At 38.5% G+C, this 19465-nt stretch overlaps 1 protein-coding gene across 1 annotated transcript in view; it reads left to right on the top strand.

The window, feature by feature from the left end:
* The window catches only part of THSD7B (thrombospondin type 1 domain containing 7B), an 841191-nt gene that overhangs the window by 104772 nt on the left and 716954 nt on the right, over nucleotides 1-19465 (top strand). Inside the window, exon 2 of the mRNA XM_069473127.1 lies at nucleotides 11541-11714. Within this exon, the coding sequence (XP_069329228.1) occupies nucleotides 11576-11714 (139 nt within the window). The 5' untranslated portion in view covers nucleotides 11541-11575. The remainder of the gene's footprint in view (nucleotides 1-11540; nucleotides 11715-19465) is intronic.

The raw sequence follows: 19465 nt of genomic DNA, 5'->3' as shown, positions 1-19465 counted from the left end.
GTAATCGATTTTCTGAATGTGTTTGAGGTTTCTGGCTTTCCTAGGTCAATTCTCTTTTGTCATTGTAATTTTATTATATCAGAATCTATTACTGGAATAAAGTGTAGCCTGCTCTACCTATTCATTTCATTCAATCCTTCACTTATTCCACATCTACTGTGCACCCGCTGGGTTTCGATGTTGGGCCACAGGCTTAGAATACAAGATGCAGAAAATACGGCCCCTGACTTCCAGGAACAAGTTCTTATTTGGACTCTGCAGAACCCACAGGAATATTGTTGAGGCTTTGAAAATGCACGTCTTTAACATACTAGTATCCCAGGTAAATAATTTTGTTCATGCCAAGAATAAAGTCTCAGACAAGCTATCCCCTTGGCTATCCCTAGTGGACTACTGCTAATTCAGTGGACACTGTGGTGGTCACTTGTTGGCTCCTTTGCCTTCTTCTGAAGCCGGTGGGTCTCCATGCAGTGTGGAGCTACCTACTTCAAGGGCGGGTGGCCACGGACAGCGTGCAAACAAATAAATGCTTTTCAGTTCTCCACATTTCTTAGTGGACCTTCCCCCTCCTCCATACTCCATTTTCTGCCCTCATACCTGAGAGTGAAAGGTTTAAACATACTTTGCAGAGTGGAATAGTTTCAAAGAATATATTGTATAGTAAATAGTTTTAATGAACTGAGGGTAACAGTAATATCATTGCACAGAAGAGATCCATCCTACTGCTGTTTAATTAAAATCTTTCTGCTGATGGAAAGTTCTCTCTCTGGTGTTTTCTTTAATGCATTCATGATGCATCTGTCTGGGCTCCCTTGCTAAAGATATCTTTCATTATAATCCACTTATCTAAGTTTGTAATTAAACATCTAAATGTAAAGTTTCCAGTGGTAAATTGCCAGGATACTCACTGAACTTTTCTTCTTTCTTTGAGAGAAATCACTCTTTGAAAATTTTGATTTTGTGTTTCGGCCAGTGTATCGTTTTAAAAGTATTTGTGTGTATGCACACACTTTACTAGTGTTATATAGTCATGCAGACGAAGAGTGTTTTTTTTTTTTATTTAGTGTCATTAATTTTTGCCTGTTTCTGTAAAACGGGAGGTAGATAGTATTGATTGAATGAATGTATTGCCATTTTTAAAGATAGGAAAATGGTTAATGAAATATACTTCAAGAAAACTGCCTTTAGGCTTTCTTGATCTATTTAAAACATCTAGACATACATATACACTACACACACACACACACACACACACACCCTTAAAGAAGTTAGTGGAAAGAATAATATAATCAGTTTTCCATTGTTCAAGCATGTTCTTGCAACTTTCCTTGGAATTTATACAATAAAAAAGAATCTGAAAATATCTTTTACATTTCAACTTAATTTGGAGTGTTCTCTTTCTGACAGCATTCCATTCTTTTGGGAAGAAGAGATAACACAGAATGAAGGTAAATTCTATCGAATCTCCTGAATCTGAGTAACTTATTAATGGTCAATGTCTAGCCATAATAAATGAAAACTTATAAAAGATAATGGAAGAGACTGCTAAAAAATTTTATGAGCTAATAAACATGTTATTATTTTCATGTCAACTGTGGATATATTTTTCAATAAGTTTTTTTGCAACAGTAGATGCATAATCAAGAGAATGCAAAGCTATATTTACAGTTTAACTGGATAATTCTCCTAACATTAAATATTTAGAATCTTACATTGAAGAAAATATTAATGAGTAATTAAGTATTTTTTTTTTTTAATTTCAGAGTTAACAGTATTTGAGAAGAGGATGTTTTCTTGTTAACACATTCTGGTTATTCCAAATTCTTATAAATCTCTTTAGGTAACTGAAATATAAGCCCACATGAAATCACTCTCCCTCTTTACATCATTCGTGTGTGTGTGTGTGTGTGTGTGTGTAAATTTGGCAAAAAGAGGTTATCCAATTCTTTCTTGCACTTTCAAGCGGAAAGAACTATAGACTAACATCATTAGGTATCTATTTTTTTCCCTAAAATATCTACAGAAAGTGATTGCATCAATGTTATTGCTGTTTCTAGAAAGTAAGGTTTTCAAATGGGATGCATTTTCTTTTTATAATTAACCCAAGCTCCTCAAAATAGGAGATTATATAGGTTTTATGTTTTTTCTTTAGTTATTGCTTTTTTCCCCTTCTTTTTGATGGCGGGGGGGCCCCTCACTGTGTTGCTCATGCTGGTCACAAACTCCTGGGCTCAAACAATCCTTTTGCTTCAGCCTCCTGAGTAGCTGGGATTACAGGTGCACGCCACCACACCCAGCTTTATGTTCTGTTTTTTCATATTATTTCTATTAAATGATTTAACTTACATTTTTTCTTACTTTTTAAAAGGAGAGCCTCCCACTTGAGGATTTTTAAAGTATAGACCATGTAGAACTTTCTCTATTTTTCTGATCTTTTGGGGGTGGTGGAGTGGGATGTTTGTAATTTATTTATAAGAAGGAGAAATGTTTTGGTTATTTACCATACGGTGGTACAAGTACTAAATTAACTTTACTAAGTGCGAGCAGAGAATTCAGAGATTCAAACCAAGAGACATTTCTACAGTTATTAGAAGTTTACTATGGGCCTGTGCAAAACTTAATTTAAATGCTATTTAAGAGATAACCTACTGCTGTTCTCAATTTAAATACTTTCTACTTTTCTGTAAACTGAACAAATTATAGGGGCCATTAAAGTTAAAATGCCAAAAACACATTTTAGTCAATGTGTTTTTTTTTAACCCTAAATGCAAAGACAACAACTTTTATTGAAGCGGAGCAGCATTCAGTAGTGACGGTCGCTACCCTTGAATAACAACGCAAAGAAGGTCCTAGGATGAGAAGTAGGAAATCATACATTTTGGAAACCATTCTTTTTGAGTGAATTTTGTTTTCCTCGATTCCGTAATTTTATTCCTTTCCCACAAGAGGCATATCATTTTGTAGTTGGGAGCCATTTTGTGCTTTAAAAAGTAAACAGTAATTTGTTCCTCTAAAACACTTGGAAATATGATCCTTTGTAAAATGGACATCAGCACCTTCAGCTGTATCTTACATTGTGGCATATATTAATAGTTCTGAGTGTTGAATTAAGACCTCATTACCTTTGTGTTTGGATCTACTACCTATCTTCCAAGTGTTAGGATTATAGAAATGATTTTTTAAATGTTTTGAAATGGTCTAATTTTTCAGGTTGTTGGGCCTTTCTACCCATTTCTTCCCATTGTATGCTAAAGCTTCTTCATTAAAAATATGGTCCAACATCAAGAAAACTTAACTAGAAAAAAAAATTTTAAAACTTGACTCAATAATCCTTGCATTCATTTAGCAAATGTTTATTGAACATCTGTTTTCCGGGCAATAGACTAGGCCCTGGGCATGTCACAGTGAACAAGATAAAGCCCTTAGCTGCTACTAGAGGACATGAAAATAAATAAATAATCTAATAAATATACACTGAATTGTTGGATATTGAGCTTTTGTAAATGTTGCAAACAACAAACGAATGTAAAGGGGACAGGGTGATCTCAACTGTGCTGAAGAGAGGGTGTGGGAAGGCCTTTGAGCAGGATGAAGTGGGGAAGAACAGCAATGCAAGGACCCCGAGAAGGTGCATCCTTGAGGAACAAGAAAGAGGCCAGCATGTCTGGGGCAGAGGAGTGACTGGAGGGGGTAAGAAAAGAGGAAGGAGAAGGGGCAAAATCTAACTAGCAGAGGTTTTTAGATTTTATTCTGTGATCAGAAGCCACTGGGAAATTTTGAGGAGAGAAATATATTTTTTTCCTTCCTAAAGATTACTCTGGATTTTCTGCAGAGCATGCATGGAAGGAGACCAAGAGCAGAAGCAGGACAAGCAGATAGGAGGCTGTTAGAGCAGCTCAGGTGAGAAAAGATGTGGCTTGCACTAGAAAGGGCGTGGCTTGAAACCAGATAGCTTGTCAACCAGTTTTGCTGATGGATTGATTTTCAGATGTGACAGAGAGAAAGGATTTCAGGATGACTGCTGAGCTCCTGGCCTGGTGACGTGTGATGCCATTGTTAGGATGGGGACACTGAGGGGAGCACTGGGCCCTGGGCTCCGCAGGGCAATGGAGAGCTCTGTTCCATGTGTTATGTGTGAGTGTGATCAGCACCGAGTGATGTCCGGGGTAAGTTGGATGTATGCGTTCAGGGGAGAGATCAGGGCTGGAGATAAGGGAATGGCCACAGAGAGACGGGAATCATCAAGTATGGTACTTAACACTGTGGGACTGCATAAGATCACCCGGAGAGTGAACAAAACTGAAAAAAAAAAAAAAAAAAAAATGGAGTCTGAAGACAGAGTCAGAGCTACACCAATTTGGAGGTCAACATGAAAAGGGCATAGCAAATGGAGGCAGAAAAGAAGTGGCCAGTGAGAAATCAAACAAAATGACCAGAGGCTGATGTCTCCATCCCAAGTGAAGAAAGTGATGAAGAAGGAGAGAGCTGGGGAAGATTTGAGCAACAGCCAGGAACACCAGGGAGTAACAAGGAGGTGATTTTCCATGAGGTGATGACAAGGTGGTTCTAACAGTGTACGAGTGTGTCCATGATACTTTCAGAATCGAGGAGGGCTTGGCAACTGCAGGGAAGGAAGCTGCATAAGTATGTTCTTACTTTAGACTGTCAAATGAACAGATTCGTTCTCATTGGGGGAGCCGAGGCAGTTTACCAGAATAATTACTACCTTTCTTTGGTGAGCTGCCTCCGATCCCCTAATGAGAACAAGCCCATCCATATAATTTACTTCTATGTAATTGCCATCATAAATGAAACACCCCTTTCTTCTATGGAATGACACTTAGGAAAAATGACAAGAGATGCAGATACTGTATTTTTCTTTGAATGATACTTGCATTACCTGAAGAAGCCAACATGGGGAATAAACCAACCTGGCCTTCGTAGAAACAGGGCCATCGTGTTCAGGCTCAGCAGAGTGCTGGAGGAGCGCTCGCTCACACAGCTCAGACAAACATACACAGATGTTTATAAATAGACCCGCTGCACCTAGTGGCTTGGATACTGCAGGACTTAGAGTCTACATGAGTAGAAAGCACATAAACGTGGCTTAAAAACAAAGTGGTTTATTTTTCTCACAAAACAGAAAGTCCAGCAGTTGACAATCTAGACAGTTGCTGCAGCTCTGTGATGGTGTCTCTGAGTCTCAGGTTTCCTCTGTGTCCCCACACCCCATTCACCCTTATGGTTTCGGATGGATCTGGCACCTCCAGCTATTATATCTGTGTCAATGAGGTCGATGGCAAGAGGTCATACTTTCTTTTGGGGGATTTTATATTTTTATTGGGTAAGGTTAATTTCCACACCCCTGACACTTCTGCCTATAAATCATTGGCCAGAACCGTGATGGCTGCCCTAGATACAAGGGCATTTGTGATTTTTCTTTCTTTTTAAAAAATCAGGGCATGTTGACATGATGAAAAGAAAGCACTTCTAGAAGAAAGGGAGTATACACCAACGTCACAGCTGCCAAGTTGTAGTTTTGAAGGTTTCACAAAACCTATTTCAAGCCCCCTTTCTATCTGTTAGATCCTGTGGCAAAAGTTTGTCACAAGGTCAGTAAAATATTTGGGAGGACTTCTTGCACAATTTTCTGTCGCTTCATTACATGATGCAAAGCTATCGCAATTATTAATATGTGAATGGGATACCAAACCACGTGAATGTATATTTTTATGTTACCTGTTCATGCACCCTGTGCTGACGTTTGACACAATTTAGAATTCTTCAGTTCCCTGCAGAAGTTGTGAGCTGGGGTCTGCAGAGGGAGGTGCGTAGTGGAAGAGGCTGGTGATTCAAAGGCCTGATAAAGTTACGAAACTTTGTGTCATTGCGAGGCCAGAGGTTACTTTCTCATAAAATAGAGATGATAGTACCTATTTTCTCCTTCACAGGGTCAGTGTGAATCTTTAATGGGGCTTTTGGTACAGAGAGCTTTTAGCTCTTCAGAAATATGGCACAAAGTCACGAGATTGGGAGGCTGAAAAAACGTCTTCCCTTCCTTGCTGCAGGGCAGGATTGAATTCCATCCGTTCCTTAAATATTGCTGGAGTAGGGTTTTTCTGACTTTTGGGAGAACAATGACAAGAGTGACAATGACAACCCTTTAGTGAGCTCTCACGGTACACTGGCGGGCACTCATCTATGCACTTCCCACCCATTATTTTATAACCCTTAACCCCTAAGGGTTATTGAACGACTGTCCTCCCTATTTGTAGACGAGGACCCTCAGGCTCAGAGGTCAGGGACCTGCCAGGGTTCACGGAGTGCTGTAGTAAGCAGATGGGCTTGTGGCATCAGGACTGTTTTGTGACCCAGCTTTGACGCTTGCTGAGGTGACATTGGAATAATGATTTAGCATCCTTAGTGATCAGTCTCTTTTACATCTGAGAACTGGGGATAATTGCTCATTGTGAGGATTAAGTGAAATGATATGATATAAATTGCTTTGTACAAGATGCTGAGAGAACCCACATAAGGTTGTAAAGAATCTACACTTCCCAGGATATGAAAAACTGCTTGTGTTGATTGAGTTACAATGCTCGTCTCTCTTGTTTCAGAGAAAGACCACTGAGGTCACTTGCAAACAACTTACTACCCTTGTGACCTTGGCTTGTCACTGAATGCACCATGCCTCAGTTTCCTCATCTTTAAAGTGGGGCATGATATGAACATCTACTTTATAGGGCTGTGGTGAGCATTAAGTGAAGTACTTGTCAACATCTCGTGTACAGTAGCATTTGACAAATGTATTATGGAAGAGGAAACGGAATGCAGACTGTTGCAATCAGACATTAGCCCGTTGACCACCCGTCCTTACTGAGCCATCCTCTCTGCAGTTACCGTGAGATGGCACTATGAGGACATGCACCATCACGGTTACCTTTTCTCCCACTCATTGCTATTCCTTCAGGCTGAAAGCAAATTGGAACGATTTTTATTTTATTTTATTTTTTTAAGTTTTGTACCTTTTAAATATTCAGGGGCTTCAACAAGAATGCGTTTAAGAGAAAATGAAATGCATATGAAGTGTAAGGCACATTTTTCATAGCTTGAATGGCCTTTCAATGATTAGAAAACTGAGGCTAAAAGGAGAAACTGTGTTTTTTATTTCTCTCAGTATTCATCAGTTTAGAGCTCACCTTGCAAATACATTTTGGATGCTAAGATACATAGTAAATAAGAGGATTTGGAAACTCAACGACCTTCATGATATAAATTATTCATCCCATTGTGGGTGGCACATGTCGCCTGCATAATACATTTTTTATCGTAGTTATAGCACTTTTCATTTGTGTTATACAAACAGAGGAGTGGAATCTCTAATTGTTTCTTGTCCTCTCATTTTGTTTATAATGAACTCTTGGGTGGCTTCCTAAGTTACAAGAATGACTCCCAGTATCTTACAAGGAATAATTTAGTGAGTTTCAGGCATTTGGGGGAAAGAGAGCCAACATGGAGAGGAGAAAGACAAACCTGTGTTTATATTCCACCCTGCACTCTTCATTAACTCAGCAGAGAGTCTCATTTTATTTACTAAGTAAAGTGTGTGGTGTGGCTGATGGTAGAAGCTCCATCAAAGCCAGTTTCCTATTCACTGCCCTCAAATTTCTTGGAAAAAGGGAAATAATGAGTTATAGGGTTATAGGTAATACAAATACCAAAAATATGTGGGATTTTTTTTTTTTTAGGAGTAAGATTGCTAGGGCATCCTAAATTGAGGTGCTTTTGATCATTCTCTAAGGTCTGTATTCCAGATTGTTTTTGATCAAGATCAGTCTTAGGTTTCTTACGGGCTTCTTGCCTTGGTAGTCAGTGATAGTCATGAGATATGGTGACCACAGGAGTCCAGTAGGTTCTCGAACCCATTCTGAGTGTTGGATCCCAGCTTAGGTAAACACAGAAGGAGACTTAAAGGCATGAGGTCACTTTGCAGAGTCAGCAGAGGGCGTTCGATGCTGAGGACACCTTACAGGAGCCCAGGCTCATAGGAACCTGTGCTAAGACACTATTAATGTGATTATTTATTATTGTTGCAATTAAGATCCAAAGATTGAAAAGAAAAATTAAAAGTATTTTTATATGAACCCTTGGCTAATCATTCTGCCTCATGTATGGTCTCTTTCTCATAATCCCTTTGTATTTCTTTTTGGCTTCCCACCTACAGACATTTGGGGTGGAGCAAATATGCTTTTGATCTTCCTTTTCTTTTTACATTTCAATGACTTGAATATGTTGTTAGATATGCTGCATGCTTGTCTCCCACTATTGGGGATGCACAGTCATCTCCTGCATCCTGGTGATTTTGTATCATGGAAAAGAGTGGTCTCAGCAGAGAACTAACTGGTCCTGCTAGCTATTACCTTAATAACTTCGGAAATAATAGCTTAGGATCAACTACCCTAAAACTCAATCATGACTTTATCAAAAGCCTTCTAACACAGCATTGACTTAGCCTCATTGTTATACAGAAGGCTAGCTCATTTGCTTTCCAAGGGGTATATTTTCTACTAATTTGCTTTGTGTGAAGTTATTTTGCTTTGAAGGAATTTTCACCAGGAAGTTACATTGTTTTATGAGGACAATGTTTAGATATTTTTCCACTGCCTTAATGGAGTAATTGATGATAATGTCTTCTGTAAAATGTCCAGACTAAAGACTTTGTATCAAATCTATAATGCAGAACTAATCACTCATTTGTGTGTGTGTGTGTGTGTGTGTGTGCGCGCGCATGTGGAAAATAATAGCCTGGCTTCAGTCCCCCTTTCAGCAGAAGTTTAGTGATCATCTGTTGAGAGAAAAAACTGAGGCAGACTTTAAAGTATCACGATACAATTCTTACTCCATTTCTTGTTGTATTATATCATAAAGCATGTGAACTTGTCATTGTCAATGTGAAATATCCATAGTTTACTGTGTGTGGATATGTATGTGTACACAGAAGTGTTTCATTTAACGGGCCTTAATTCATGTCATAAGCAGATCCCAACATCCATGGCAGCATGTGAGTGGGAGCTGAGATTCCAGGGCTGGAAGCCTAGCTGGAAGCCTACGTAAGCCCTTCCTACATAAACCCCGCACCTGAACCAGTGGCCTTGTCAGCAGAGTAGTCACTGACTGGTAAACACATATGCTGGTGGCTGCAGTCTGTGCACCCTATGTCTTCTGCAGCTCTCACTCTGCCTGTGGCACCACCTCCTCACCTGGAGAGTGGGAGGGAGAGTGCAGAGTGTGCTTTGTGCTGGGGATGTGTGTGTCTGTGAATCTCGACACGTGCAGATGGGCTAGAGTGGGCCCACATGTGTACACAGCTGGGGCTGCTGTCCAGAGGGGCTCTGGAAAAGGGCTCACAGCCAGAACAACTCAGGTTCTGTAATAGTGTACTAACTTAAAATATTTTTACTTGAGGAGGGGCTACCTCTATCTGCTTCACACAAAAATACCTTATGAGCTAGTAATGGCCTTAGAATAAACTATAATTTAGTATCCATGTTGCCCAACCTTTTAGCAAAAGCACAGTTGTGATAAATCATATTCTTGGATGGTTGCTCCAAGGCAATGTGGCCAGTTCAGTTCTGTAGGCCAGAGGTTTCATAATTGTGTGTAGTAATGCCCCAACGGTTCTATGAAATCATTTAACGGGCTGCTCTCGGAGAGAAACACTTAAGCAATTCGAGCCTTACCCTGTTTCAGCTGGAGCACTCCACTATTAGTCTTCTCACTACTGGTATGCAATGTAGAAATTTGAAGACAAGGTTTTGGTTGATTTTCAAAGTATTTTCTTCATCCCTGGATTAAGGCAGGCCATAGGAGAGCTATGTATGAAACTTCATTGCTTGACTCTTTGTAGAATAACTTTTACTGATTTGTACTTTGCCACTGTACCCTTGGAGTGTTCTAGAAGTGCCATGAGACTGTGCTGTAGACAATTTGCAGTTGTCTGTTTCATTTTATGAAGTAACGTGTTCATTGCTTAGCACATCATCTGTCTTTATGAGGACTCCTGGGGTAAATTCCATCAGTGCTTGGGAGCAGGGCAACAGCTTCTCCTGGAAAAGAAAAAAAAAAAAAAGAAGGTATAATTTACTCTTATGCACGTGAGCATCACAGTAGCTATTTCTTTTCTTTGGCCATTAGGAAGCTCATTGTCAGATTTACCGTCCACCTTTAGCAATTCTGTGGGTATATATTTAAGGGCAATAACTTCTACCCTTGAGATCCTTTTCACTGTTCCATCTTTGTACCCCCCGTAACTATGTCTTTTTATATTTTTTTCATAATACATATATTGCAGTGAATTATTTCAGATGTCCTTCACTCCAGGTAGAATTTTCTTATGATCTTTTGGGAAACTGTACCTGGCTATCTGGTAGGCACACCAGACTTAATTTATTCTAAAGTAAATTCTTTTGTCTTACTTTTCAAACATGGCCCTCTCCCTGTTTCCCATCATTGGTAAAGGGGTCCCATTAGTTCAGGCATCTGAGCTTGTAGTTTTGATATCTTTTTTCATCTTCTCCCCTTATATAGCACATCCAACTGGTAACCAAATCCTTTTAATCCAACCTCTGCCCCACTCTCAAATCTCCCCTGATCCTTTCAATCACCAATACTTGCCTAGATAACTATTTCACTAGCTTCCTAACCGGCCTCCGTTTCTCTAGCATCATCCATTAGTAATCCATTATGTACACTGACCATTATACACACTGATCCTGGTTATTTAAAAGTCTTTTGCTCATCTGTGATTCTTATTGTTACTATTTACAGTGAAGTATTTACGTGAGAATCCCAAATCCACTATATGACATTCAAAGCTCTTCATAATTTAGCCCCCAGCCTATGTGTTAATCTCACCTCCATCCATTCCTCCCTCCCCTTTCTGTCCCTCACAGCAATCACCGGTCCCCAAACACAAAATGCATTTCAACGCCTTGTTGGTCTCTCTGCCTGAAATGCCCTTCCTGACTCCTTCCAGTCCTTATATTTCCCCTAGGCTCCTCTCCGATATTATCCTGTGTGAGGTTCTCCTCTCTTTTTTCATAGCACTAAGGAACTAATTGCCTTGTCCTCAATCTTTCCTTCCCACTTTCTTAATACTGCTATTAGAGCATTCCTTGTCCTATTTTGGACTTCGTTATGCGTGTGTATCTCCTTCCCCAAATCATAAGCTCTTCAAGGAATTTGGCTGAGTAGAAGGGAGGCAACATACCAGGTATTTGCCAACTCTGCTTTTAAAAATAAGAGTAAACTGACTGAGGGACTTTGGCATCTGTAGAATTGATGATGCCTTCAATGGGTAAGGATTGAAAATGTGGCTAATTAACTGCTGACCTGAAAATGTTAAAATTATATGTACTATCTTCATGGTAATGGAAAATTGGTAATACCATCATAAAAAAAGGTTCTAGCAGTCAAAGTGAGTTTTTATCATTTTTGTACAGAAGAAACTTACCTGATTTTCTTCTTTTTTTTTCTTTTAGGTGTAGCCAAGTTAAAAGGCTGAAAAATCTGAAGAATGTTTCCAAAGAGTACTCTGGCTGTCACTTGCTGGGTATGGAGGAGCATGAGGAAGCTATTTCTATTGCTGTCTCTTTTGCTGCCCCATGCAGCTCATTTGGAAGGCAAAAAGGATAATCAGTTCACCTGGAAACCAGGTAGGAATGCCCTGGCTGTTCCTTTGTCCCATTTTCATTAATGAGAAGAATATTCTTTCCCTTCTTGTTCTTCTTATTTGTGGAGTAGTGGGAAACATCTAGAGAGGAAAAATAGGCTGTCTTTATTATGCAGCGTACATGGGATTTTTACTCTTGCATAATTGTCTCTCCCGTCCGTGATGCTTGTTATCCTCCTGAATTTTCATGTTGTTGTCAATTAAAGTTATGATTTCCATAGTTACATCTACTTGTCCTTTGTCAAATATTTCACCACTGTGCAGCACACTTGTAGCAAAAATGACATCTGAATTTAGCTTGTATCCTCAGGCTAATAATGCTTTGGATCAGTTTTGTAGGTGTCTTTCTTTCAGGGTTCAAAATACTTAGCTATATGCAGCGTAGATCTTGTATATCTAGGTTTGGGAGCATGAAAAATTATCCTAACCTCTTTGCTCATTAGTTGTGACTATGAAGTTGCCTTAATGTATTTTGAGACCCTTAGTTACCTCATATGCGATCCTTTATGTATATGAGTAATTTGAGCTGAGGTTTGGCAGCTTATATACATAACGTACGTTCTTCTCTAAATACTTCCTTAATTTGGCTGTGGAAAAGATCTGTTAAATTTACTTTCAAAGCCTAATAATTTATTAACTTAAATTATGAACCCTGAACATCTTGGTTCTTTGTATCACTGATGCTTTTCTTTGCTCTGGATTTTAATTTTCTTAAAGTTTCAGAATCAGATCATTTAAAATATTTATTACTGTTTCAAGAGTCCTTTCTTGCAAATACAGATAACATATACACTTAATATCTTGGAGTTGGAAAATGTGATGTTGTAGAAGATCTATGGTCCTCAAAGAGTTTTCATTTTGGTCTCATCATCTGTAAATTAAATAGACTGCAAACGTATTGTGTCACCATGGAAATATGTACAAAAGTGATATTTGTAATATTTAAATGACTTTGCAAAAATGAAAGTGAATTATGCTCTGAAGTATATTAAGTGAAAAAACCCAGCACCATTAGAGATACAGTCTGGAGGAAATTTAATTGCATTAAAGCCCCTATAAATTAATTTAATTGTGAGCTCCAATATCACATTAGGGATTTGCATTTTTTTCTCACCGTAGTTTTAAGAAGCTTTGGAAATAGTCCTAAAAGTGAATGTTTCATTTCTGTGGTGAGGTTATTTTGTTTTAATCACAAAAGACAAACATTTTATCAAGTCAAAATAAGCCCATTTTTATGACTATCCTCTTGTCTAAAGTCTCCCCCCCCAAATGCAATTAAAATGGTAAGTAGCAAATTTAAAACACGAGTGAGATTGTTAAGAAAATGGGCTTATTTTGAAGTAAATTTAAAAAAATGCTTTTCTAAAAATAGGTCACTGGGACGAGATGGTCAGAACCAAGTCTGCAGTGGTAGAAGTGAGACCCCTTTTCATCGTGTGTATCACATGGTTTAAAATGAGCATTAAGTCACTACTCTCATTTCCCCTGATATTTGTTCCTTCTTTCCCTCCTTACAGTGCCTCTGAAAAGGTAATAATATACATTTTTCCCCATTTAGTTTTGCTATTAAACCAAACTACTCGTATATGACCAATACTTTGAAAGTAGAAAAAAATTTAAAGGTACAAAATTAAAAGCAGAAGTCCAGATGTATTTCACTTTCCAATCCTTTTGTATCCTTCAGAAATGTTCCTTGTACGTGTACATAAGAACACCTTTATGCATATTTGTGTACACAAGTCACACACAGTACACATACATATACACATATAATTATGGTTATTAATTAGGTTTTGCCAAGAAGGAAATGGCACATGCAAAGTAGGTAATTGAGAGTTTAATAAAAGGACTATTTATGAAAGTGGGCAAATGGGGGCAGGGTTTAAGGACAGCAATAAGGGGCTGTGCCAGTGCCCCTGGGTGATATCAGTTGGGAGTCTCTACAGCTCCTAGGCCTGCAGGGCCCAGGAGAAAGACTAGCTCCTGGAACTGGAAAGACAACATGATGCAGAGGATGCCTGATAGATGCAGTGACCTTTAGAGGGATACAACAACCTGCAGTGAAAAATAGAAAGGGGGCAGGGGAATGAAGAGCCCCACCTACTTTCCTTCTGTCCTCAGGGCTCCCATTGGGTAAATCCAGCCCAAAGCCACTAGGCAAGGGAGCGCATTGGTATATCAATACCGATGAACTTCTTGGGCAGGAAGCAGGGTGGAGAATGGTGGATCTGAAAATATTTAATTCATTCCTATATGCACACGTGTTTCCTATAAGCAGAATCATGCTCTGGACCCCTTTTTGCAGCTTGTTCTTATGTAATGATGTTTTGATGAATATTACATTTTAGTGCGCATAGGTCAACTGCTTCTTTTAATGATGGCATAGCATTCTTTTGTACTTTTATTCAATAATTTATTTAACCAGTCCCCCGTTGCCTTATCTTTTCTTCCCCTATTGCTTGGCATTTCAGCAGTTTCTAGTTTTTTTGCTGTTATAAATAATGCTGACATGAATGCAACATTATTTTAAAGGTAAGCAACAGATCGATTTGAGGATCATATCCCTTGAAGCCACTCTGGGCCATCACCTTCCAAGACAACCTCAACATCTTAGAATCTGTTTATTTATGGATGAGTTTATTACATTTTATTTTTTAACTGTATTTCAGTTGAAATGAGCTGTATTTTTAGAGTATGTTATTAAATCCAGGGACTCAGGTCCACCTTAATCTGGAATTTGAACAGATTTCCATGGAGACTCAGAGAACTATACTTTATTTTAGAAACCTAGAAACCATTCTGTACATTTAGATTGTAGTGCCAATCACTGAAGCTCTTTTACTGGTCTCTATTGTTTCCCCCCCTGAATCAGTAAGTTAGATGTTTGTCAATCTCATCGAAAGTAGAAGCATTTGTAGGTGAGTCTTGGCATTGGAAAAACAATGGATTGAAGGATAAGTGAATGACACATTAAGTTTCTAAGGGTTTCTGTACAGAGGGAGTGTCTGGTGAGTTGTTGGCTATGGGGTCATTGATCTGGCAAGGCTGTTGAATGCCTGTCATTGTGGTGAGATCCTCTGGTCTATATTTAGGGTCAGGCAATCTGTCATCTATGCCAAGAAAGAAGGACTTGTCAGCAAGGGTGTGAGATAAGGAATGGTGTTGCTTGTTGTTCTAAGTTTAAATATGTGGCTATTCATGCCTGTCTGTTTTGTAGAGGTGAACAGATCATGATCTCCAACACCACCATATATAGCATGAATCTCTTTAAAAATTCCTCAGTTTTGTTTTTAAGAGGTTCACTCATTCTAATAAGGCTTACCGATTCCTTACTATGTGCCAGGCATGGTAACAAACCCATGAAGTACATCGTTTGAGAACAAAGCAGACAAATTCTCGGCCGTCCTAGAGAGGCCAATAAACATGAACAGTAGCTAAATGGACAGTATGTGAGATGGTGGCCCATGCTGGGGAGGAAAGACAAGGCCAGAAAGAGGGATTTACACTGGTAGGGAAGACTAAAAGTTTAAGTAGCTTGTTCATGGGGTGCCTCATTAAGGAAGTGCATTTGAGTAAAGACCTGAAGAAAGGAAGGTCGTTAGCCATGGGGATATTGAGGTGAAGAACATTCCAGGTGAGGGGAACAGGAAGGGCAAAGGCCCTGAGGCAGGAGTGTGTGGGGCACGCTTGAGGACCAGAGGCGGGACTAGCGTGAGGAGCAGAGTGAAGATGGGAGGGAGACAGGAGGGAGGTCAGAGAGGCAACAGGACTCACACCAGGTATGTCCTCATAGGTCAAAATAAGATTTTTGCATTTACTCCATGTGAGATGGGATACCACTGAAGCGTTTGGGGAGAGTAGTGACATGATCTGACTTTCTTTTCAACACGATTTGAAGAGGACCCTTGTGGATGGCAAGTTGAGAAGAGCATGGTTAGAAGGCTACTGCAGAAATAAAGAGGAGAGTGATGACGATAGCTTGAACCAAGGTCATGGCAGTGAAGGTGGGGAGAAGGGGTTGAATTGTGGACGTACTTAAGAGTGATTTTGCCCTGCAGTGGATATTTGGCAATGTCTGGAGACATCTCTGGTTGTCACACTGGTGGGAACTACGGCAATCTGTTGGGTAGAAGCCAGGGATGCTACTACATATCCTAAAATGCAAAGGATAGCTCCCTACAACAAAGAATTATCAATCCCCAGAATGTCAGTAGTGCCCCGATTGAGAAAACCTGATGTAAGGTAAAGCCATCAGGATTTCCTGATGTGAGGTGGGAGGGAAAGAGACACAAAGTGATGCTGACTTTGCCCTGAGCAGATGGAAGAGGAGTTGCCATTGTTTAAGATGGGCTGACTGTCAAGAAGCTGGGATAGAAGGAATGTTAGGAGTTCGGTACTAGGCATGGTAAATTTTTGATCCTGATAGGAATTCATGTGAAAGTGTTGATGAGGAACTTGGATACATGGGGTCTGAATTCAGGAGAGAGGTTTCTGCTAGAGATATAAATTTGGGAGCCCCTACCAAGGAGGTAGAATTTAAATCTGTAGGCTTAGAAATCAAGAGGCGGGCTTGAAATTTGTGATCCTGACTATGGAGAGGATACAAGTCTAATATAGTTCCTTTCGGGAGCAAAATGCCTTTTTAAAAAATTATTGTGGTAAACTACACATAACATAAACTTTCCCATTTTATCCATTTTAAAGGATGCAATTTAGTGATATTTAGTACACCACAGTGTGGTAGAACCATCATCACTATCTAGTTCTGAAACATGTTTAGCACCCTCAAATTACATTTTGCAAAAGAGGTTATAAAAAGACTGGAAAACAAATTTTGTTTTGAATAATAAGGTCTGAAAAAAAAAAAACCCTCCATATTTGTTTCTTTGTAACAGGCTTTTGTAATAGCCTTAAGTCATCCTAAGAGATCACTCTAGCATGGTAGAAAGAGCTGAAGCTTTGGACACAGGTAGACCTACGTTCAAATCCTGCATGTCCAAGGGGAGAAAGTTATTTATCCTTATTTCTGAACGTTATTTATTAATCTGAAAATAAGGCTAATAATAAACCTGTTTTGAGAATTAAGACAATATATTGAAATATCTAATGTGTAGTGGCTATTCAATAACTGTTAGCTACTATTTCTATCATTATCATATAATAATTTCATTTTAAAAATATTTATTTATGCTTTTATGTTATACAATTTTTTTTTTTTTTTTTTTTTTTTTTTGAGACAGAGTCTTGCTCTGTTGCCGGAGCTAAAGTGCAGTGGCATCATCAGAGCTCACTGCAACCTCCAACTCCTGGGCTCAAGCTATCCTCCTGCCTCAGCCTCCATGCCTGGCTCATTTTTTCTATTTTTAGTGGAAATGGGGTCTCGCTCTTGCTCCAGCTGGTCTCAAACTCCTGACCTCAAGTGATCCTCCCACCTTGGCCTCCCAGAGTGCTAGGATCGTAGGCATGAGCCTCTGTGCCTGCCCTCATTTTTTTTATACTTTTCTTCCTTAGATGCACAAAAAAGGGGAGATTGTTTGACAGCCAAATGAACTTTATTAATAAATGGTCATAAATTATTTTACTGACTTTTTAGGTCTATAACTTTCTTTCTATATGCCAGACTCTTGGAAAGTTTTAATTTCAGTAGCTCCTGCTCAATGAATTGAAAGAGTGAGAATAATGATCTATGTTCTAAGAGCTAAGTAGATAAGTTAGAATTAATCTTTCAGGAAAAAAGAGATTATGAAAATTGCATTGCATAAGGAATAAAGTATCTTACATATGTTAATATTTAATTGTAGCTTAAATAATAATGTTTCTAGTGTTGAAAGTACTTTAAAGAAAAATTGCATTATATTTATTATACATATATATTAAAGTTTAAGAATTTTAGAGAAAATAAAATGTTCCTAGGAAAGAGCTGTTTTTTAAAATATGTGCTAGAAGTCCACAAACTATCTCTTCAGGGAATTTGATTATATTGAAATCATTTAAATTACTTCTATGGATATTAGTTTATCTAAGAGGCATGCGTGTAACGTACTCTCAATAGTGTTAAATCTGTGATATCAAAGAGTATAGACGTATATGGCATGAGGCTCACTACTAAAAATTCTAATCATTTTTTTCTTAGAGACCACAAGAACTAATTTTATAATCCTCCAAATAGATCAGAAAAAGATCTGTATTACCTAAATAACACAAAATAAATTACTCTGCTATTATTTTTTCTAAATTGTACTAAAATGTAGGCTCCATGAGGACAGGGTATTTTGCTGGTTTTATTCACTGGTGTATTCCAAGTACCTAAAACATAAATAACTTTTGCATAATATTAATATATCCCCAGCACATTAAGTAAAATGAGGGGCGCTGTCTTTGGGTGTGTTTGTGTGTGTGCGCACATGCATATGTTTAGGGGGCTTGAGAAGTGAGAAGATGAAAAAGGAGGATCCATGTTACTCTAGAGCTTGAAGTATATGCTGAGAGAATATAAAATGACTGAAAACCAAAGTCAAACATAAATAAGTAAACGTGAAAATAAAGGATCCATATTTTAATGTTGCTTGGTTCTGGTACTATTGCTGATCCTCGTTGGAAAAGATATTGAACTCATTTTTTAAGAGACAGAATAGGTACCCAGTTAAAAATTTAAATATTACTCCAGTCCTTATGATGAGATATTACAGTTTGATTCCACCTCCCAGTTTGATTCCCCAGAGGCAGCCAGTTTGAACTCTTTTTGCTGTTTATTATAATTTTTACCTTCGTATTTCTGAGTAATATGCTCATATGCTCATTATGGATATTTTCTTGATTTATATGTATATATATATTATTTTCTATCGATTTTCTGTTATGTTAGTTGAGGGTTTATCTCTCATCTATCTGCTCCTCCCCTCCTTATTGCAGTCCTTTAAAATGGTTCTCTGAAAATATTCAAATTAATAAACAATGTTTATATTCTGTGTCTATACTGTTCTCTGCTGAGTCAAGCAGTATACTATGCTTTTGCATCCTTTCTTGTCAGCTTTTTGTTTTACATAGAAATGAAAAATTGCCTTATTTTTTCTTTTGCTTGATCTTCTTCCAGCTCCCTGCTGCTTTTCCCCCAATGCTTCATTTGATGTGTCACGTGCCCATTGTTAAGTTTTTGAAACACTAGAGCACAGTTCCAAACACTCTGTTATGTTTTTTTCTTTGGGAGATCTTTCCACAGCCCTCTGTCTGCCTGGTTCCATTTGGACTGCTGCACAGTTGTCATCTGTGGAATGTCTCTTTGTTCTCTTTCATCTGGGATCTTTGTACCCTGTTTTGTGTTTCCCTTTCTTGCCTTTATTGCCATATTTTCCAGAACTGCTAAACTTATCCTCTAGTACTGCTAAAATAGGGTACATTGGAAGTAATTTTGCAAATCCTTTCATATCCGAAAGGGTCTTTGTGGTTGTCATATATATGATTGATAGCTTGGGTATGGAATTCAAGGATAAAAGGCAGTTAGTTTTCCTTCAGAATTTTAAAAGTCTTGCTTCATTGTGTTGTAGCCTCCAGTGTTGTTACTGAGAAGTTTGATGTCATTCTGATCTCATCTTTTTGCACAGCTCCCAAGCCTTCCAGAGTATAAATTGCATATTGGTATAAATTGCAAGTATAAATTGGGATTTTGCTGTTGTTACCGTACCCTTCTGTAGGCACCTAATCTTCAGCTTTCTTTACATTGCCAAAGGGCTAAGA

The sequence above is a fragment of the Eulemur rufifrons genome, chromosome 1 (assembly GCF_041146395.1).
Source record: "Eulemur rufifrons isolate Redbay chromosome 1, OSU_ERuf_1, whole genome shotgun sequence".
Lineage (NCBI taxonomy): Eukaryota > Metazoa > Chordata > Mammalia > Primates > Lemuridae > Eulemur > Eulemur rufifrons.
Note: the sequence above shows the minus strand (reverse complement) of the source record. Positions and strands in the feature narration are given on the sequence as shown.